Genomic DNA, 23,532 nt, shown 5'->3' on the forward strand with positions numbered 1-23,532 from the left:
AAGTACATTATTATTAAAATATTTTATTAGTTTAACGTGATGAGTTTTGGAATATGCTTGAAGTTGAAGTATTTTGTACATTTATGAATGGTATATTTTGATAATTAATTTATAAGGCTCCGTTTAGTAGGAATGATATGATTAGGATTATGAGTAAGATTTATAATCACTCCTCATATCTAGGTATTACAAATTCTACCTCTAATCAATCTTATCAAACGACACATTAATAATTTTTAAAAAATATAATCCTAATTTTATCATCCCTATCAAACGCCTAAAAGTTACTAGGCGAATGATTATTTCATCTCATATTTTTATATTATTAGAAAAAATCACTCTATAGCGTGTTGTAGTTAAGACTCGAATTATAAATACTGAGAATTACTGGACCAATGTTGCCGTGGTGCCATAGCTGGGGATAATAAATTATAAATACTACGGAAGTAAAAGATGATATTATCCACCGTAATATTCATAATATCAATTGATGATGTCTCATCGGGATAATCTAGTGACTAGCGTATGAGGTAAATTAATAACCCCGTGAATAAATATTTTAACTTTTTCCTTACTGATTCAACTACCAAATTAATTTCGCAGCTAAAAAAAAAGGTTTGATTTAGTTTTTTCAGATCATTAAAATCATCATCAAACTTTGTAATTGACTACAGCTTATGACAGAAACATTATTACAGAATCATCGTAATTTAACAAAAGCATTATACAGGAGCTATGTCAAAATTAACAAACGGTAGAGGAGCAAAATGAAAAATTTCTAATCGTGAACTTGTAACTCAAGATACTGATGCTTCATGCTTGTTTTCAACGCACGAATAAATCGGGTCGGTCACGGACCGGCTGTGGACCGGCCTCTGACCCGTTCGTTTGACTAAAAACCCTAAAAGTAGGGTGGTCGCCGTCTCTGCTCTCAGTTTGGAAACCCCCGTCTTGCCACCTCTCTCGCCGGCGATGGAGGACGTTTGCGAGGGCAAGGACTTCTCGTTCCCGAAGCAGGAGGAGTCCATCCTCCGCTTCTGGTCATCCATACGGGCCTTCGAGACCCAGCTCAAGCGGACCGAGTCCATGCCGGAGTACATCTTCTACGACGGGCCGCCCTTCGCTACCGGACTCCCGCACTACGGTCACATCCTAGCCGGCACCATCAAGGACGTTGTCACCCGCTACCAGTCTATGAACGGCCGCCATGTCACCCGCCGTTTCGGCTGGGACTGCCACGGCCTGCCCGTCGAGTTCGAGATTGACACCAAGCTCGGCATACGGAGCCGGGAGGACGTCCTCGCTATGGGCATCGCGGCGTACAACGAGGAGTGCCGCGCCATCGTCACGCACTACGTGAACGAGTGGGAGGAGACGATCACGCGCACGGGCCGCTGGATCGATTTTAAGAACGATTACAAGACGATGGACCTCAAGTTCATGGAGTCGGTGTGGTGGGTGTTCGCCCAGCTGTGGAAGAAGGAGCTTGTATATCGAGGCTTCAAGGTCATGCCATACAGCACGGGATGCAGGACACCGATCTCAAACTTTGAGGCTGGGCAAAATTATAAGGTTCTGTTCATCTCGTTTGTTTCAATCTTCACTGTTAAAAAAAATTTGTGTGAGGGTCTGTAGTCTAATTGTTTACCAATTTGGTAATTGCAGGATGTGTCGGACCCTGCAATCATGGTGTCATTTCCAATCGTTGGCGATCCTCATAATGCAGCGTTAGTAGCATGGACAACTACTCCATGGACACTTCCGAGCAATCTAGCTCTGTGCGTAAATGCTGATTTGGTGTATGTAAAGGTCAGTCTTGCCTGCTTGATAGAGTGTTAGTTTATTCAGCCTTGGTTTATGAACTTCTTATATGTACATTTTGTTTTGGCATCTTCGAGGCATTTGCTATCAGTACTTTTACTAATGGAGTTATCCCTGCCAGTTAAAATGTTCTTTATGAGTTTTAAGGCACAGTTAATATCAGTTCATAGCTATATTGTACGATAGCATTACTTTGTTATGTGCCTAGCACTATCTGCACCGTACAAATAACCAATTGCATTTTGTTGATGGTTTGTTGTTCTTTATGTTCTGATTGTAGCATTAATTCTCATAGTTTTCCTCATATTTTGGAATTTAGTATTAATCCAAAATCTTCCATGCTTACATGGAATGCACTTGCAATTTACTCTTGCTTATATTAAACATTTCATAGATTCCTTGCATTATCATCTCTTGCAATTTATTCTCAACAGCTGAGTTCCTTGCCATTTTGCATTTGTTGATAGGGCTTGATAACAATATTTGACACAATTGACCAAATTCAAAATACTATCTATAGAGACAAATCTGAAAGCGACATGACATGGTTACGATAAATGGATTGACATGATCCATCCATCAAATAAGTTTTCTTATGTACATTTCTTATCAGTTCTATCAAAATGATTTATGGGTGAGTTGACCTATCCAATTTGTTTTAGAATAATATATATTATATATATATATATATATATATATATATATATATATATATATATATATATATATATATATATATATATATATATATATTTCAAGTAGTATTTTTATTTTTTATATTGTCATGAATGGCTCAACTTGCTCATGATACATTATGTCAACACAACATGAAGTGCAAAATTTATTCAGCCGTTGCATTTGTTCTCCATTGAAAACAATTGGTTGTCATTTTGCATTGGTTTATAGAACTTTGGCTAAAAGAAGATCTTGTATCACGTTAATTTTATTAGGATTTGGTCACCTTCTGACTCAAATTTCTCCAGTTTAAGAGAGAAAATAATTCTTACCAATTAGGAAAATTTCAATCTTCGAAAATTAAAACAAGTCAAACTATAGTTCTCTCAATCTAAGCAGGAGTTCTTTATTTATTTAGACAACCTTTTGAATTAGTTTCTACAATCACGTGCAATTATTAAGTATGCAGTCAGGTATGTGAAAATTATTATTGTAGAGCACAATTCATCACTAGTTCTCTTGCATTGTCTTTAAACGCAGTAGGGAACCATATTACATGTAGTACATACATTTGGCTTTGTGATAATGAGGATGATGATGATATATGGTTGATTTAGCGGGTCTATATGATCCACATAACCAGTTTGAGTTGAACCAAATCAAATAAGGCCCTAATTATCACCTGCCCTTATCTTTTCAAATAACAAGGCTTTTGTGATTACTCTTTTACCAGCTTGGTTTTGATATGGGAACTTAGTGTTTGTTTAACCACTTCTTTGCAAATGTTAAAGTATATATATGCATTTCTCTTATAAAATATGCACTGAATTATTAATTGTTATTTAACATTAGCTGTTATATAGTATGCACTTTACATTGTTTGTTACATGCATTTCATTAATAAAATATGCTCTGAATTATTACTTGTTATTTAACATTAGCTGTTATATAATATGCACTTTACATTGATTGTTACATATTTTCTTGGTGGAATTATCAATTCATAAGTTGAATAATCTACATTATTTTATATTTATTATATAAATAAATAAATATAAATAAATAAGCATAAATAAAACATTTTATATAATAAATTATTTTTAATAAGGATTGTGTTTGCCACTGCGATCAATATATATTCTGTGTCTCCTTTTTAAAACCTTGAGTGTCATTACAATTCTTTTAGAAAGGTGAATATGTTCAGTTGTTATTTTATGAATGGATGTACTGTTTAACTCCAATTTGTGGACAATGATGACTCAAAGTTTTGGTCACAAGTGTGCCTTAAGTTGCTTACACAGATAAAATTTCTCATGTCAATTAACATACAAATAAATTTAGAATGAAGACTGATTTTTTTTCCATTGTAAATGGAGATAGTGAATAACCAGCTTTAAATGATTTCTGAAATTTGCAAGTTGTCAAGCTCAGATATATCTTGTTGGATACTATAAGCATTACACTGATCATTCTTATTATCGTTTTGAGCTCTTTTATAAGCTTCTTCAGCTTTTCTGAATCATGCAACCAATGACAGGTTCGAGAAAAAACATCAGGTGTGACTTATATTGTTGCAGAATCTAGGTTGTCCCAGCTGCCTAGCAAGAAGTCAAAATCAGAATTAGCTGGAGCTGTTGTGCCTCCACAAGATATATCATCAGCCAACTCTAAGAGCAAGGGAACCTCGAGCACTAAAACTAAGAGTGGAGTTGATGCCAAATCATATGAGTTAGTGGAGAAATTAACAGGCGCTTCTTTAGTTGGATTGAGGTGAATAAAAATTTCCCTATGCCAAATATTTTGTTCTACCTATTTGTAGTTATCGATGGTCATGATCATTGTTTTAAAATATGCTTCTTTGCAGCTGCATAAGCTTATGCAATGACACACACACACACACACTATATGCAACCAGCATATGGTCTAGGAGTAGGTGGGTTGAACATGTTGTGCATTCAAAGCATACAGTTAAAAAGAATGGTTTGACAAAATAAGCATCATGAATTTTGATTAAATGAGTATTATGATAAGAAACAATGAGGAAAAGCAAGGGGGTGAAGGGAGTGTTGTTTAGAAATTTAATATTACGGCTTTTTGAACAAGCCAGCTCTCCAAAAGGTTTAGTATGTTTAATATTGATTAGAGCTAGAGTTGATGTAAGGTTTTAGTTATATAATAAAATTTATTTGATGCTAGAGATGAAATCTACAAATGATACAAATACAGAAAGGAATTTTAGGTGATTGAGGCTATGGAGACACAATAAAAAATAACAATCTTCTATTTTTTTTAACTACTACTTCAAGAGTTTGAATTATTTAAGTTTCAGTTCTTGAAAAAGTTATCAATTGCATCTACCATGGACTATTTATAAAACTATATATTTTTTTTGTATGGGGGCTGATTTTTCTTGCTTGAGTAGCATAGTCACATGCTTTGTTGTTTTCTTTTGCTCATCTATTATAAATTTGTGTGTTTGTGTAAATAATTCCAATTTTCTTTTGGACATTCAGACAACAATTATCTTCTGCACTTCTGTTTTGGTGATAGAACAAGATTTGATTACTTTGTTTGTGCAGATATGTTCCTCTGTTTGATTATTTCTTGAAGTATTCGGATACAGCCTTTAGGGTAGTTGCAGACAATTATGTAACTGATGATAGTGGAACTGGTGTGGTTCACTGTGCTCCTGCTTTTGGTGAAGATGATTACCGTGTCTGTGTTGCTTCTGGTATAATCAAGGTCAGTATTTATATATTGTTCTTGTTGTTCAATACCATTGTCATTTTGGATCACATTTGACGTCGGACAGGATAACCTGTGGGCCGACGAGAGAGGGAATTGAGGTGAAGGCAAAAAGAGAATCCGAAGAAAACAAGGAGAAAACTCGTTGTTTGCTAAACAAAGAAAATTTTATTATTAATTGAGGGATCATCCTCATACAACTAGACAGGTGTTTATATAAACTCTAGATTTTGAGACAAAGAAAGGAAAGAAATCATAATATATGACCTCAATTCTAATCTTATAGAGAAAGAAAAGGAAATCTCTTGACAAAAATTAAAATTAATAAAACAGGACGCTGTTATAGACTAATTATGACTCATAAGTACCAGGAATATAAAAATACCCTAAATACCATAAAAACAGAAATGACTAAAAATAGTAATAAAATCTTTGGAGGTTCGGATGAGGGCCACCGATAGAGCCTGATTTCGACTCCTGAGTCAAAAGTTATAACCGTTTGAAGTTTCAAGGGTCATGTTGGGTTGATCCTGCATCAGTCAGGTTGAAAAGAACTTGCCCTCGAGTTCATAGTAGCCTCATTAGCATCCACCGAATAAGAAGTCAAGTGCTTTACATTGAAGACATTAGACATCTTAAGATGACTAGGAAAGCACAACATGTAGGCATTATCATTGATCTTTAACAGTATCTCACACGGTCCAATCTTTCGATCCTTCAGCTTATTGTATTCACCAATAGGGAAACGATCACGAGTTAAAACAACTCAGACAAACATCACTGACCTCAAAAAGTACCTAACGACGATGACTGTCAACCCGAGTTTTGTACTTGGTATTGCTATATAGAATTGCAAGTTTCACCTGCTAATCTGCTTTAAGATTAAATTGTCCCATACATGGAACAGGGGCTAAGTCCAGAACCCCCGATGAGTTCTACCTATAGACAATCTCGAAAGGACTCAAACATGTAGTCTTGTTTCTCAATTGATCGATCTCGCGCCTTGTCTCAACGAGCGGAGCATGCTGGAACAGAGTTTGGCAGCCGAAAGGAAAGAAGTGTTCCCTCAGTTTCTTCTTCATCTTCGCCTAGTCATTAGTTTAGGCTGCGCATCTGTTCCCACCACGCTAATGCTCGCCTCTTGAGTATGATGGCAATTAATTTTACCTTCATCTGATTTGGAACTTGCTTATAGTCGAAGATCCGCTCAACTTCGTTGATCCAATCGACGAAGCCCTTTGCTTGCAATGTACCAGAGTATTTGGGTAATTCAACTCGAAAATCGAGGTCTCTATAGGACTCCTCTCGATCACGACGTTCCTAGTATGTAACTTGTTGGTGATAATGGTTTTCAAAGGAAGACTCAGATCCACGGTCTGAGAGCCCATGAGCCTCAGTAATTTGTGTCGCCTGGGCTATTCGTTGGATTAAGTCAGCGACTTGCCTCTCCATCGGCATTATGTCATAAATGCTACGACCACGGTGCGAGACTTTCTCAGCTGGAACCTGCCTACCGTGACCATAACACGATGACCTTCCATTGGATCTGCACCTTGTTCTGATACCAATTGACGTCGGGCAGGATAGCAATTATCTTGCCGACTGATGAGAAGGGGGAATTAAGGAGAAGGCAAGAAGAGAACCCGAAGAAAACAAGGAGAAAATCCGTTGTTTGCTTAAAAAAGAAAACTTTATTATTAATTGAGGGATCATCCTCATACAACTAGACATGTGTTTATAGACTCCAGACAAGGAAATAAATCACAATATATGGATCTCAATTCCAATCTTGTAGAGAAAGAAAAGAGATCTTTTCAGAAAAGGAAATATCTTGACAGAAAGTAAAATTAATAAAACAAGACGCTCTATGACTCATAATTATCAGAAATATCAAAAATACCCTAAATACCATAAAAATAAAAATTACTAAAAATAGTAATAAAATCTTCGGAAGCTCAGATGAGGGTGGGCCCCAAAATTGGCAATTACGGGTACCTCAAAACAAATGTAGATTTTTAAATTCTGCATGCGTGGCCACCAATAGAGCCTGATTCCGAGTCAAAAATTATGACCGTTTGAAGTTCAAGGGGTCATGTTGGGTTGATCTTGCATCGACATTGTGTTCAAATAATTAACTATATTCTACTAGTATTCTTTTTAATAGTAAACTTCAATTATTTATGTGGATGAAGATCATGGGTTTGAGTATCTGAAATAATCTCTTGCAAAACAAGCTAAAGTTGCATATAATAGATCTTTCCCGGGACCTGCATTAGTGGGAGCTTTGTGCACCGGACTGTTGTTTTTTTTTTTTAAAAACATTTATTATTATTATTATTTTAACAATCAGCTAGTTCTTTGTTGCCCGTAAATGTTTGTTTTTTTTTCAATCATTGTTTAGTTCTTGTAATATCTGTATATGACAGTCAATTCTCAACAGAAAAAACTGCGACATGAAGTCATTAAGTTGTTTACTTTGATGTTATTGTATGTAGCTGATTTATGATTATTGTATTGACAATACAATTAGATAATTCAATCTTAACTTTTTTATGTTTCTAATATCATTATTTTACTTTATTCTAATTGAATAGGGTGTGGATCTTTTTGTGGCGGTTGATGCTGATGGTTGCTTTACTGAGGAAGTCTCAGATTTCTATGGGCGCTATGTGAAGGATGCTGATAAGGACATTGTAAATGCTGTTAAGGTAAGAATCTCTGTTGACATTTCTAGTCAATGTCTAAGGTGTTAGTCTGACTGATGACTAATTAATCTAATGTGTCTTAATTCTCTCGTTTATAGAACTTTTATATGACTTTGTAATTTGCATGATGACAAATCTTATAAGATATGCTTTTATTGAACTTTTAGAATAAGTCGTGAGTTTTTGAAGTAAGTAATCCTTGTAGGTGGTTCTGTAATTTTGATTCTTTCATGCTTTATCCTGATCTCGAAATATTCTCATTTGAGTGTGCTTGTTTGAAAAATCTTATATAAACCTTGATATATCATTATATAGATATCAATGGCTTTTTGAGATACATGTAGTTGACCCCAAATACTTGGGACTCGCATTTGTTTGTTGTTGCCGTGTAGTAACTTACAAACTCGGAAGATGTTTTCTCATGCTGGCTTTTTTTGATAGAATTTTAATACTTCACCAAGTTTTCTTGATTTTCTTTGATTGCTCATCTTATCTTGGTGTTGTGGGTTCATTAATCAGTATTTATACATAGAAGAACATCTTGAATCTCGTATCAGGTGAAAGGAAGACTTGTAAATAATGGAAGTGTCATGCATTCTTATCCTTTCTGCTGGAGATCAGACACACCCCTTCTATATCGGGCTGTTCCTAGTTGGTAAATCACTATATCATATTATTGATTGAACTTTTTGATACATTGAGTTTTGGTTCCGCCACTTTTAAACAAGAAGTTTGATCTGATAATATCTGCTATACTATTTTTTTTTTCCATATTTTTTTTGTGGCGATGCACATGATTATGGAGATCTTGGTTTCTTTCATGCAGCTTATCTTTTTTGTTGCTCTTATTATGAAGAAATTATTTAGTGTTATCAGACTATCCTACTATGTCATCATAGTTCAATTTAACTTTTTAGGTCAAGACATTCCCATTGATGAGGGTTAACCGTTTGTTGGTCCAAATGGAACTGATTTATTCATTGTTGATTGGATGACTCTTAAGTGGTGGACAATATTTATTGGAAACTCCATAAAAGTTAGTTATGTGCCTTTTGACCAAATAGTAGTCATGATTGACTTTAGCACTATTGATGTCATCTTCTATATCGTGTTCAGCATAAACTGTATTTTGTGTTCTTATCAAATCATTTCAGTCTTTGTGAGTGTTTTGATACTTGGAAGTCATAATAATTTCAATTTAAATCATTCCTCAATCTTGAATACTAAAGCTGTTATTCATAATACTCTGGATTGTTCAAATAAAAAAGTTCCCTCTATTTGTTTTTATAATTAGCTTGTATGTTCAGGTTTGTTTCTGTTGAAAAGATTAAGGAGCAGTTGTTAGAAAGTAACAAACAAACAGATTGGGTCCCCGACTATGTGAAGGTTTGATCTTTTCCTTCTTTTATTGTTTCTTTTGAAAGAATAATTCCCGCAGAACCAGAGTGGTGATGGTTAATCTACTGTTGACCACAGGAAAAACGGTTTCATAATTGGCTCGAAAATGCTAGGGATTGGGCTGTTAGCCGAAGTAGGTTTTGGGGTACCCCTCTTCCTATTTGGGTCAGTGAGGATGGCATTGAGAAGAGAGTTATTGGTTCTATTGATGAACTTGAGCAACTATCTGGTGCTAAGGTGGATTCATGCATTATTAATGTTTTTGTCAGGCCTGTTTTAATTTGTTAACTAAGTTAACTTTTTTTTATTGGATTTAAGGTTACTGATCTGCATCGTCACTATATTGATCACATAACCATTCCTTCTGAACGTGGTCCTGAGTTTGGGGTTCTTCATCGCATTGATGATGTGAGTTTTCTCAAGGCAATCAATCTATGTGTAATTGGTTATTAATATATAAATGAATATGGTTATATGTGAAATTCGTGTAAGATCCACAATAATTTGGACTTTGAGATTGTTTGCCATTCAAGTATTTGCCAAATATTATAGTGATATGACTAAGTTTGATTATTGTTTGTTTAATTACTCAAATATATGGTAGTTGTTGCCATTTCTTGAATGAATCATCTAGATTTCTCGGGATTGATTCAAATAAATAACCACACTTAAAAAATATATATTGTGGGCGAATATATGATGCGAGTGCAGTCCACATACCTCAACAGCTGTTTGTGCACCTCACAAATCTTTAAGTTGGCATAAAATTGAGAGAAGGATCCTTTGTAGGATTGAGCCAGCTAACTAATCAATAAAACCCTGTTAGTTTACAGTTGTCCAAATAATGCTTGATTGGCTTGTTCCATTGCAACAGTTTATACTCTGCAAATGGGTTCTCTGATCAATCAGATCCTATTTTGATGAGTGGAGAATAAATTATTCTATACATCCTTCAGGTCTTTGACTGCTGGTTTGAGAGTGGGTCAATGCCATATGCTTATATTCATTACCCGTTTGAGAATGTGGAACTCTTTGAAAAGAACTTTCCGGGACACTTTGTTGCCGAGGGCCTTGACCAAACGCGAGGATGGTTGGTTTTCCTACTGTAACTCTTTTTTTTAAGCATGTCAAATATATTCTATTCGAGATATGAGATCCTGTTTATTACAAGTGCTCGCCCTTTTTTACTTTACTGTCATCTTATCTTTAGATAAACCTTGTGAGCTCTGAAATGATTCGAAGGTGTTTTTACTAAGTAGTCCTATATCATCTTTGTTCATTTTAGTTGATTGGCTAATTTTTCTCCTTTTAACATTTTTTTGTTGCATGTCGAGTTTATTCTATTCTAGATCTGAATTGCGGTGATCATGACTTCTATAGGCTGCTTTTTTTCTACTTCTTCCATTTTCATCTTTTTTATCCTTAGGTTAGCCTCATCGCCGCTATATTGAAGTGTTTTGTTTAAGTTGGACTAGACCGTCTTTATTTATGTTAGTTGATAGTCTGATTAGAGACATTAACATGTAATTTGACTGATAAGGCAAGTGTTTTGTTTCCCATTTCATGTATTGGTTTGATTTACAGTTGATATTTCCTTGTTGATGGTGCAAACCTGACATGTACTTACATTAATGGAACTGGTGTGTTGATATGATTGAGACTGCTAATGGGAAGATAAGTATTTGGAGTGAGGAAAAGTATGCACAATAGGAAAAACGATGCCAAGGTTTGTTGTTTCAGAAATTTGCATTTGACAGGTGGAAAACCATGTGTCTTTACATTTTTCATCATAAATCTGAATACCATTATACTCATGCATTCTTTATTTCCATTGTTTATATGGAAACCAAGTTTTAAAAAGCACAGAAACTTATACATGATGTTCAGATTATAGAAGAGAAAAAGTTTGAAGTGTGCGTATTACTTATCATCTCTTTGTTATAAAGCATAGGAGGCAAATTATCCGTTTTTTCTTTACCATGCAAAGGAATCCTGTTCCAGTTAACACTGCCTCCAATTAACTTTTTAGTCATGGTTAAACATTCAACAAAAAGTGTTGTCCTTTTTCTTGGTTTGTCACATGGACTAGGATGCTTCTATAACTCATGACTCAAGCATACATTCACGACCATCCATTGACAACTACTGGGCATAATTATGTTTGAAAACTTCTAGTAAGAAGTGTGAATTTGATTTACATGTTTTATTTTTGTCCTAATGTTGAAACATATTGACGCCCTTGCTCAATATACTAGTTAGGTTGTATTTCAACCACTTTTGCACAAATTTGTTCCTGTATTTCTGGGAATTGAGTACTTATATTATCATGTTCACTTGATAAACTGGCAATTTGTTAGTTTCTTGGCGATCTTGAAATAGTTTTGATTTTCAACAATTTTCTTGGCGACCTTGAAATAGTTTTGATTTTTAACAATTACTTTTGACTATCATACTGAATTTTTTCGGAAAATTTATGCAGAATTTTTTTGCTCATTATGGTTATGTTTCTCATTTGTTTTTGTGTCTTCAAAAATGTGCAATTTATGGATTTTGTTTTGTTGATAGCTCCAATGATATTCAGCATTACTGAGTATTATTTGTATAAGTTGCTTCCTCCTTATTTTCTCATATAATAGTTCCTCTCAACCCCTCAGTACTTATTTTAATGTTTTTTACCATTTTAGGTTCTATACACTTATGGTGCTATCTACGGCATTGTTTGGGAAGCCTGCATTTAGAAACCTTATCTGCAATGGTCTTGTGTTGGCTGAGGATGGGAAGAAAATGAGTAAAAGATTGAAGAACTACCCATCGCCAACCGAAGTCATAGATGATTATGGAGCGGTATGCAATTAGTTTCACTAGCAAGAAGCATTATTTATTGAGTTATAATTATTTGTTTTATCCTTAATTATGTAACTTTCATGGTCACAATCATAACATGGAACCTACAGGATGCATTGCGATTATATCTGGTTAATTCTCCTGTTGTTCGTGCTGAACCTTTGCGGTTCAAAAAGGATGGTGTATATAGTGTGGTAAGTGGCTCTTTTGGGTCATGATTTATTTAAGCATGTGGACTGTATGCTTGTTTCAATATATTTTTACTGTTGCCTTCTTTCTGTTTTGCTTAAGCAGGTCAAAGATGTCTTCCTTCCATGGTATAACGCATATAGATTCCTCGTTCAAAATGCAAAAAGGCTTGAGGTTGAGGGTCTTGCACCTTTTGTTCCAGTGCATTATGAAGCCCTTCAAAAGTCTTTGAATGTGCTTGACCAGTGGATAAATTCTGCTACTGAAAGTTTAGTTCAATTTGTTCGTCAAGAAATGGATGCTTATCGGTTGTACTCGGTATTTTTTTGTGTTCATTCCATCTAAACTTTAAAACCATGAAATATGTATTTATACCCTTTGTGTTCTTAATGTGTCTTCTTTTTGCAGGTTGTCCCGTATCTTCTGAAGTTCATTGACAATCTTACCAACATATATGTGCGTTTTAATCGAAAGAGATTGAAGGGACGCACAGGAGAAGACGACTGCAGAATCTCTCTTTCAACTTTATATCATGTATGTATTATGTATATATTTTTTACTCGTGGTATTTATCATCCTACATTGCACTTTTCCCCCTATGTTTCTGGTGCAATATATTGCATGATATTTTTTGTTTCTATTGCATTTATGTGTTGTATAAGATCTTTTGATGTATGTGTCAATTGATAGTATTTCTTTTTATTTAGTTTCATTGTTGTGGTAGTACTTCCAGTTAAGATAAAACCATCATACACTGGAAATTTTTTTAATACTATAAAATCAATTATAATTATATGAAACATGATCAAAGATTTTAGACAAGTTAAATCAACTAGAATAGAAGGTGTGAGATCTGTCTATCTATCTATATATATAGAAAATTCTATTTATCACAGTTGAAGTGCCTTAAAGATATAAGTATTAATGTAAATATGCTTTACAAAGATTTCAACAAGTTCCAGGTTGCACGACACTGTATAGTTGGAACATACTGTTTGTTTATTGCTATATTGCTATTTATTTTATTAATGTTGGCTTGAGTCTTACTGCCTTTTGTGTATCTTTAAATCCTTGTAGATATCACTATAGACTGATTATTGCTAGTCATTCAATATTGAACGGAATAAGATGAATACTTCTATTACTAACTTTGGTTTAGAAAATCGATATTTATTTATTTGGCCTTTTGAGCAAATATGAGCTCAGAGATGATTTCTTCTCAGTTACTTGGGCCTTGCCCTTTTTTTTCATATCTTAAAACATATTATTACAAACTGCTTAATATGATGAATACTTAGATGAATTTTAGGCACAAATATCATCTGGATTATGGTCTCAATTACCTAGGCCTAGCTTCATTTTATATCTTAAAATTTATTATTTAAAACTTCATAATATGATGGATACTTTGCTCGATTTTACATATTGCAGGTGCTTTTAACTACATGTAAAGTGATGGCTCCATTCACACCTTTCTTTACAGAGGTTCTTTATCTAAACCTTCGGAAGGTCTCTGGTGGATCTGAGGAAAGCATTCATTTTTGTAACTTTCCTTCAGCATTAGGGAAGGTATAATTATTTTCAATTTCTTAGTATGCTGTCCATCACTGTATATTTTTTTGCAGTTCCATTTAACATGCTTAAATTATTCCTTCTACTGATATCCTTAGCGGGAGGAGCGCATTGAGCAGAGTGTCACAAGGATGATGACTGTCATTGACCTGGCACGCAACATTCGGGAGCGTCATAGTAAACCTCTCAAAACACCACTCAAGTATGAGGAGTTGCTTTTACCGTATATTGTAATGCCTTTCTATTTATCAAGCTTTTTTTTTATGTTCTGTTATTTCAGGGAAATGATAGTTGTTCATCCTGATTCAGACTTTCTGGAAGATATTACTGGAAAGTTGAGGGAGGTCGGATAGCAATTGAATCTTCTTTTTTATTTTTTACGAGCTTAGTTTATATTTGCATTTGTTACAACCTTCAGATAATGATTTGATTCCATTTTATATGGAGAGTAAATTTATAGGAATCATTTTAGGTTCCCGTCTGGTGCTTAGCCCATCTTTTGGAACTGGAGTTAAGATGAAAGACAATCAAAAAAAAATCTCTGTTTATGCTTGTCATTGTTCAAGAGCATAGAAAATCCTAAATGCATTAAACTGAGTCAGTTTTAACTGGCCATTTAAGAATAGTGAAATTTGGGAACCTCAATAAGAAAGGGTTTAATAAATGTTAATTTTGGAAGGAAACCTGACTCCCAAGAGAACAAAGAAAACATAAACTCTTTTCTTTTCATATTTGTCTGCAAGCTACTTAGCATCTTTCTTGCACTAGTTTCTGTAAACTTTGTTTTAAATATACCTGCCATTGTTTAAATGTTTTTGATTTTCCAATATACCATCAATCAAGTCAAATGCAAATATTCTTTGGACATTGTAGTATGTGATGGAGGAGCTCAATGTTAAATCAGTGGTTTCATGCAATGATCCTTTGAATTATGCTTCATTACGAGCTGAGCCTGATTTTAGGTATGCTATGACTTTCACTAAGTTTATTAAAATCCTTTAGTTGTGGGTGGTAACTGATTTCTTTTTCTTATTATCTTAGTGTATTAGGTAAAAGATTAGGGAAGGCAATGGGTGCTGTGGCTAAGGAGGTCAAGGCAATGTCTGAGGCTGATATATCGTCTTTTGAGCAATCTGGAGAAGTCACATTCTCCGGGCATTGCTTGAAGCTGAATGATATAAAGGTAATTATGATTTTGAAAGTATTATAAAATCTAAGGAATATGTATATGATCAATCTTCTTAAGAGCACCTGGAGCTAGTTTTTTTAGGAAACTTCAAATGGACTGCTTTCTACTCTAGATTAGAGTTATGGATATTTTCAGGTACTGCAAGATGGCATGTACTTTTATTGCTTGGCGCATATTGTTTGGAGTCTAGATTTGTATCATTATCATAGTGATACTTCAAACCATGCTCTATATTTGGTACTGGTGAATTTTAATATTGTATCCTGCCAACTTACGCATTTCCCATTTTCTGGACTCAGAATTTGAAGTGTTTCTTCTTTTATGTGCTGATATATACACACACACGCGCACACACACACACATTGAATTGACTTCTAGCACACTATTCAGATACAAGTTTCCATTTTATACCACCTTTCTTTTCTTCTCTCCTGTTTTAGGATATCCTCACTACCTATATTTTCTTCTAGAAGTTTATGCACATTGTCAATGTGGGTGTCAGTTTCCGATCTAGGGTGTCGAGTATTCTTATAGAGAGAGACATAAATCTAAGATTTATGCTACCTTGTCTTGCTGTGTTATTGGTTTTGGAGCTATTTTAAGATGGATATTTTGGTGACCTATTTCAATGCTCAATAATTCTGAGATCATGGGGCTAGTTCTCTATGTTTTTCTTGCTCATTAAACAATCGTATACTCAAATATGTTGTTTGCGTAAATCTCTCAATACTCAAGGGATGTTTATTGTATTTTGGTAACAATCATGTATTTTGTTGTTTAAGAACCATTGGGGGTTTATGACATGTATCTTATATTCTTATCCCCGCCATTAGTTTTATGTAACACAATATTGTTATGAATCTGTAGGTAGGCATCCTTTTACTATATAAATCAAATAACTTAATGTTACCTTTTCTTTTTTACATTAGGACTTTAAAATTTGGAATTTCACACATTGTTGTAACTTTGTCAAAATCTCTAGTTATCATGGTTCTGAGTAATAATGCTTTCAGATATTGCATGAGTTCAAACGGCCTTCTGGTACTACAGAAAAGGAGATTGATGCTGCTGGAGATGGTAAGCTAAAGTTTGTTTCTAGATTATAATGTCAAACTTTTCCTCCCCATGTGATGTCATAGATCTTTTCTCAGGTGATGTTTTGGTGGTATTGGATTTGAGAGCCGATGAATCATTGTTTGATGCAGGAGTTGCTCGAGAGGTAATTATGGTGTTTGAATTTTTCTTTTTAGACTGTAGAGATATTACAAGGGAATAATGTTTCTTGTATATTCATCATGTTATACACAGCAATGGAGATGAATGTTAGTTTCGCAATGTGTATTGTTTCATTGTTAATGCATCATATGCCCCTATATTCAAACTGCTACTGCCATTTTTTCAGGAAAATCTGCTATTTGTTTTTTCTCTCAAAGTTTTAGTATTCTAGTACTTTCAGAGTTGTGGTAATCTACTTTTGGGCATGTGGAATCTATTTTTCTATGACATAGATTGGCCTATATTTTACTTTTTTTATTATGCTTTGGAACAGCCAAATTTCATTTCCAGCACCATCTATCTGGAAGTGGTGCTGCTCACATAGTGTGTTATGTATGTGCACATATCTGTCTTACTTCAATATCTCTCAGAACATTGTCAATCTTAAGCCCGTAATTGTCGGTAAATTGTTCTTATTGCTGTAACCTGTGAAATTGAGATTGAGCAGGCTTTCACTTGGAGAGAAATGAGAGCAGAGAAAATATTGGGCACCTCTTTCCTCTTTCTCACAGGCCACAAATGTACTAGTTTTATGTTTGTGAGATTGCTACTTTTTATGTCAGGTTGTCAATCGGATTCAGAAATTACGTAAGAAAGCTGGTCTGGAGCCCACTGATGTTGTAGAGGTTTACTATGAACCTCTTGGGAAAAGTAAAAATGTTTTGGAGAAAATTGTGGAATCCCAGGTATGTCTTCATATTGTTTGGCTATGTGCTTAAACCACCCTTATAGTTGTTAACCTTCATAGTTTTTTTCTCTGGTACTTTTGTTGCAGGAGGAATACATCAAAGATGCTCTTGGGTCTCCTTTACTTCATCAAAGCAACACTCCCCCTCATGCTGTAAGTGTTAAACGATATAACAAAACTATGATGAATGAGTTGCAATTTCATACTTCAGCAGATTTGAGACTAAGTTATTTTAGTTCTTTTGATTCAGATACAATGTGCAATAGCAAACGTTTTCTTTGTGCTTTCTGCCAAAGCAAACATTTTTGTACGTTATTTTGAGGCAGCACCATGTTATCTTGTTTCTATTTATTCTGCAATATGCCTATCAAACCCTAGTTCTATGGAGCTTTTGATCCTAATTTACTGACTTTTATTTTTCAAGGAATTATTGTTTATTGATTAATTTTCTATTGAGTTTTAATGTCCACCTTTGGTTTTTTTTATAAGGGCTTCAGTGCCTATTGCTATATTTCCCCTTTGCTCATGTTATTTTCCCTTTCTGATTGGTTGTTGTACTTTGCCCTCATGGTCCTATTACTTGCAGGTGATTTTGTGTCAGGAGGAGTTTCAGGTATGTGCCATTATATTTCTAATAGTTGATTGCTTTTATGCTCTTTGTTGTTAAAGTCCCTCAGTTTTAGCAAAGGGCTCCATATTACAATATAGGTTAACTTGACAATTTTCTCTACTTTTGTTCTATAATTTGTTGCAGGTCTTGCTATCACGTGAGGAACAACTACCTAGTGTCTCATTCGTTGTTAGCATAGCAAAGCCTGCTCTGATGTTTGATACCGGAGCTATTGTTGCATTATATTCAGGTTTTACACTGGAATTATGATTTTGTTATACAACATGCCAAATCTTGAGATTTGATCGTCTGCATTTTATTCCTCAGGTGATGAGAAGCTTGCTGAAAGTTTACAGACATATTTGTTGTCAAGAGATCTTTTGAATTTGAAATTAGAGTTTCAAAGAGGAAATGGGAAGGTATCCATGCTAATTTAATCTCATCGATATTGGGTACATATAATTTGTGGTTTGAAAGTTGTTGAATTTACAACTTTGTTGCAGATTAAGGTAGATAGTTTTGAGAATCAGCTACCAGTTGAGTTGGAGTTAGAAAAGCATGTCTTTCTCAGTGCAGCAGATTACTACTCGAGAAACAAGGAACTGACGGACTAAATGTCAGATTATTTTGCTTGTATTTCCCTGGATTCTAGCCTCACAGTTCCTGCAATCGATTCCTTCCTGAAGATTTTACAACTCATTTCGCTTGAGCAACATTCATATTGGTACTTCAACAATTTAATTTATAAACCATATGTAATCACTTGCTGCACGCGTGTGATATTGCAAGTTTGTGTAGTCTGATAAATGCATAATTAGACAGGCAAATCAAATTTGCTGTATTCTTAAAATTTTGGTTAATGTAATTTAATGATTTTCTGTAATACATCTTTGCAGTGTTCTTAATTCCAGCAGTCGAACAACTTTTTCTTCTTATTATGTGTCATCTGCGTTGAGAACGGGATTTGGTAACATTGTTTAATATACAGTTTTATTCAATCAGGAAACAGATCTTTGCTGCCTGTTCGGATGAGGTTGTCTTGCTGGTTAATTTTGTTGATGCAAAACCATTGAATTCAAACTTCTGTGAACACTTCAACCACATAAATATAAATTTTTATTAGAATCTACCATGAATCTCTTATCTTCAGCACTGTAAATTTGGTTTTCTTTTCTGATACGGATGGCATTTATCCTCTGGTGCCTGCTACCACTCATGACATAACCTAAGTCCTCGAACTTCTGAATCTCCTCTGCTGACAAGCTGACTTCTCCTCTTCTTGGAATACACGTCCCTTGCTGCACATACTGGGCAATAGCATCACCTTCACCAGGCCTCAGCGTGCCACCATAGCTTATATGATCATCAGTGCGTGGGAGAGGTGCAGGCCCAATCATAGGCTCATTGTTCAAGGCTGACTTCTTCTGATATTCAATCAATTCCTTGAACTTGAGTGCCTCAGCATCAACCTCAGGTAACTATTTTTGAAACAGATTCATGAGACTTATTAGTTTCTTGCTTTCTTCTTAGGTCTCGGACTAGAACCAGACTCCTCAACTGACGAGTTTGTGCTGCCTTGGGACTCCGAGTACCTCCTCTTTCGACGGCTTCCATTTCTGTAAATATTTTAATTTTATTTTTATCTGTAAATATAAATATATTAGTTGGATAGTCAATTTACATCACATAATAATATTTTATTTAAATAATAATATTTTATTAAAACAATGGTATATAGACTTTATTTAGACAATACTATATATGACTCAATTAAAGGATACACTGATTTATATAGTGATCAAATTGGATTGAGCCAGAATACCTTAAATTTGATTGTGAATTCATAATAATAAATGAATATTCTCTATCGAGCAACGTGATGCTAAAGAAAATAAATAGTGCATAAAAGAAAATAATTTTAAAAAATAAATTGAAGATGAATTATATAGTAATAAATGAAAATAAATTAAAAAGTATTTATGTTTATTCATCTATAAATTTAATTTTTATTATATAAGAATTAATATTTTTATTTTAATAATAAATTAAAAAATAATTATAATCCAAAATATTTTTTATTTAAAATATCTATTTTCATATTTATAATCTATTAAAAAAATTTAAAGCCTTGTATTTTAAATATTTTAGAATTAATATAATTTTTAATTTAAATTCTCAATGGAATTATTTCTCTGTGTGAGATTATTTGTTTCTTTATTTTATTGATTTCATTTCAAATTCTAGACGGTTTGATTTTGATATCATATTTATCTAAAAGAAAATTAATTATTATAGCAAAGATGATCATACTCCGTCCCTCATAACTTACAAGCAAGGGTGGGAATTATAATCTACTCAAAATTTTTCAAACAAAAATAAAATAATATATAATAATTAAAATCTACTTATAACTATCCACTGTTTATTATAATATTAAAAAGTTTATCATTAATAAGATTTTCAATATTTTGCTATGGAACTTGTAACATTCGAAAAGTTTCGATAATTTTTTATTAGACAATATAATCCTTTATATTTCTATCATTCAATACAAAATTAATGAGCTTTCAATAAAATGAATATCTCTAAAATTGATCATTTAATGTTACGATCAAATTAACATTTCTTAACTAACAGATATGGTCCATATAGAGATACACATATTATTGAAACTGTAATTTACAATTCCTCAAAATATAATATTCATTAATTATTGAATTTAGTCAATACTTGAAACATACTATCTCTATAGATAATTACTCAGGACTTGAAGCATACTCTCTCTCAATATAAATAATTATAGAATATGTCAAAAAATTCTCTCCCATTCTATTATAAAAAACTTTTTAATATGCTACATAATCGAAATTGCATGTTTTGTAGTTGTTGTGGAAATAGGCAAAGCTAAAGTTAAACAGATGAACTTATTGAACATAGAATAGTTATAATGTAACTTTTTTTTGTTTCAAAAACTCTTAGGTAGAATTATGAGATAGTGGATAATTTCTAAAATTCTCATAATAAACTACATTGAGTTCATAATAGTGTAGTTGATGTCTTGAATGATGCATTTCTTTTTTAGTAAAGTCCTCAGAATAATACTTCTAAGTGAGAGTATAAATCATGTCAATATTAAATTATTTAAAATTATCTATCAAACTATTTAAAATTATCTTTTGGATCTGATCTTGTCCGAAAGTTGAGTCAGATGGAGATGCTTATGACGGGAGCTAGAACGTTGACGATGAGAAGACTCGGACCTGGGACCAACGGAGAAAGGAGGGGGGGGGGGGGGGGTGATCGCGAGGTCGGATCCTCTGTCCCCAAATTTCTCTGTCCCCGTGTCCCCTTGCTGATCAGACGGATCAGATTACACCTGGGAGCTAGAACCTTGCACATCACGAGGATACTGCACACATCTTAAGGATGCCATGATGTCTTGAGATGTAATCTGGTCCGTCTGATCGGCAAGGGACACGGGGACAGAGAAATTTGGGGACAGAGGATCCGAACTGGGTGATCACCAATGATACACACGACCCTGCAAACACCACTGACCAAGTGTTAGAGCGAGAACTAGGGAAGATGTCCTTGGCGCAGACTCTCGGATGCTCAAGTCAAAAAGCGGCCGAGCAGAAAAAGGTATGAAAGAGATTGTAGTAGATGAGTGTGTATGAGTGAGTGTGTGTGCGTGATAGGGTCCCTGGTCAATGGAGAGGACCTCCCTTTTTATACTACCTTTGTAACCTCTGTAATCATCATGCATTAGAGAATGTCAGGTGTCAAAATATGTCGGATAATAATGGATGTACGACAAACTCCCATTGGGTGAAGGAAGGTTGTTGTGACCAAAGGATATTCACATATCTCTACAATGACATGATATTGTCCACTTTGGATCTAAGCTCTCATGGCTTTGCTCTTGGGCTCTACCCAAAAGGTCTCATACCAATGGAGATATCTTACATCTTTTTTAAACTCATGATCTTTTCCATATATTTTCATTGTTGACTTTAATTATATTCTAACAATCCTCTCCTCAAACGAAGGACCACAATTACTCTCATGGTTCGGACCTCCCTATGAGCATCCGATTACTTTTGACATACTTCGAGCCTCCCCGCAAGCATCTATATCTAGTTACCCTGACATGCTCCAGACCTCTATGCGAGCATCTAGTCATCCTGACATGCTTTGGGCCTCCCGCAACTTCGTTCAAGGTCACCCCACATGGTATCTGGTATGGACCATGGCTCTGATACCATTTATTGTGACCAAAGGATATTCACTTATTTCCACAATGACATGATATTGTCCACTTTAAGCCTAAACCTTCATGACTTTGCTCTTGGGCTTTAGACAAAAGGGCTCATGACAATGGAGATATTTTACATCATTTTTAAACCCATGATCTTTTTTATATATTTTTAATATGAGACTTTGATTGTATCCTAATAATCCTCCCTTTAAACGAAGGATCACAATTACTCTTATCCTAATTAATCCGGTCATTCTGACCTACTCTATGCCTCCCCGCAAGAATCCGGATAGAATCACTCTTGACCTACTCTGAGTCTCTGTGAGTATCCGGTCACCTTGACCTGTTTCAGGCATTTCCCACAACCATTTGATCACCTTAACCTATTCCAAATCTCCCCCATTTGCATCTGTATCCGATCATCCTGACCTGCTCTGGGCCTCCTACAATTTTGTTCAAGGACACCCCAACCTCCTGCAATTTCGTTCAAGAACACCCCACATGACATTTGGCCTGGACCATGAATCATGACTCTGATACCATTTGTTATGACTAAAGGATATTCACATATCTCCACAATGACATGATACTGTCTACTTTGAGGTAAGCCCTCATGACTTTACTTTTGAGCTCTACCTAAAAGACCTCATGTCAATGGAGATATCTTACATCCTTTTAAACTCATGATCTTTTCCATATATTTCCAATGTGGGACTTTGATTGTATTCCAACAAAATTTTTACTTCATGCATATGACAGAGCCTCCGTATATTCCTTGATAAATAATTGTTATTTTGACAAGTGGTTACGATTCCCTGATAATGTTGTCTCCTATCAATAGTCCACCCGGTATCTATGCTAGACGGGGTATATTGGAAACTACACAATGAAATAGGGTTTGACCAGCCTGGAAGGCCCAGGAGTAGACGGAAAGCTATGCTCGAGAGCAGTGAGAGAACTGAGCCCTTGGGGTCCTTCTATCTTGGAGCCGGCTGAGAGTAGACGGAAAGCTATACTAGAGAGTTGTGAGGAGACTGAGCCTTTAGGGTCCGACCAGCTTGGAGTTGGCCGGGAATAGACTAAAAGTTGTACCTGAGAGTAGTGAGGGGATTGAGCCCTTGTGGTCCGGTTGGCCTGGAGCCGACCGGGAGTAGATGGAAAGCTGTGCCCGAGAGCAGTGAGGGGATTGAGCTCTTGGGGTCCAATCGGCCTAGAGTCGACCAAGAGTAGACAGAAAGCTGTGTCCGAGAGCAGTGAGGGGACTGAGTCCTTGGGGTCCGACCTGCCTTGAGTCATCCGGGCATGATCAATTTAGGCATGTACACCTCGACTTTGACCGCCAGCATGTCCTTGACTTTTGACTGCCACATCACCTTAACCCTTGACCTGATGCTATCTTTGGGGCCACCTGTTATATGCCACATCAAGATCAAAACAAAGTTAAGCATAAAAAGTTTTCCTATTTCATCACTAAATCTAGAGTTTAACTCTTCTAACTAAAAATCTATTGCAACATTAAATATTTCATAATGAAAGTGATATTGTTTAACTATGATGATATCC

General features: G+C 34.9%; 1 protein-coding gene across 1 annotated transcript; it reads left to right on the forward strand.

Moving 5' to 3' along the window:
- Positions 1–882: 882 nt before the first annotated feature.
- On the forward strand, positions 883–18,644 carry LOC121997508 (isoleucine--tRNA ligase, cytoplasmic-like). Its single transcript, XM_042551954.1, has 27 exons — positions 883–1,572; positions 1,666–1,809; positions 4,034–4,266; positions 5,076–5,238; positions 7,836–7,949; positions 8,504–8,601; positions 9,254–9,332; positions 9,423–9,581; positions 9,663–9,752; positions 10,301–10,434; positions 12,029–12,188; positions 12,299–12,382; positions 12,483–12,695; positions 12,786–12,911; positions 13,809–13,946; positions 14,048–14,151; positions 14,230–14,293; positions 14,823–14,911; positions 14,991–15,132; positions 16,152–16,215; positions 16,290–16,357; positions 16,977–17,099; positions 17,189–17,254; positions 17,688–17,714; positions 17,856–17,961; positions 18,039–18,130; positions 18,215–18,644. The coding sequence occupies exons 1-27, from the start codon at positions 973–975 to the stop codon at positions 18,323–18,325; spliced, it is 3,591 nt and encodes a 1,196-aa protein (XP_042407888.1). The 5' UTR covers positions 883–972; the 3' UTR covers positions 18,326–18,644.
- Positions 18,645–23,532: the final 4,888 nt, after the last annotated feature.

The sequence above is a fragment of the Zingiber officinale genome, chromosome 6A, assembly GCF_018446385.1.
Source record: "Zingiber officinale cultivar Zhangliang chromosome 6A, Zo_v1.1, whole genome shotgun sequence".
Taxonomy (NCBI): domain Eukaryota; kingdom Viridiplantae; phylum Streptophyta; class Magnoliopsida; order Zingiberales; family Zingiberaceae; genus Zingiber; species Zingiber officinale.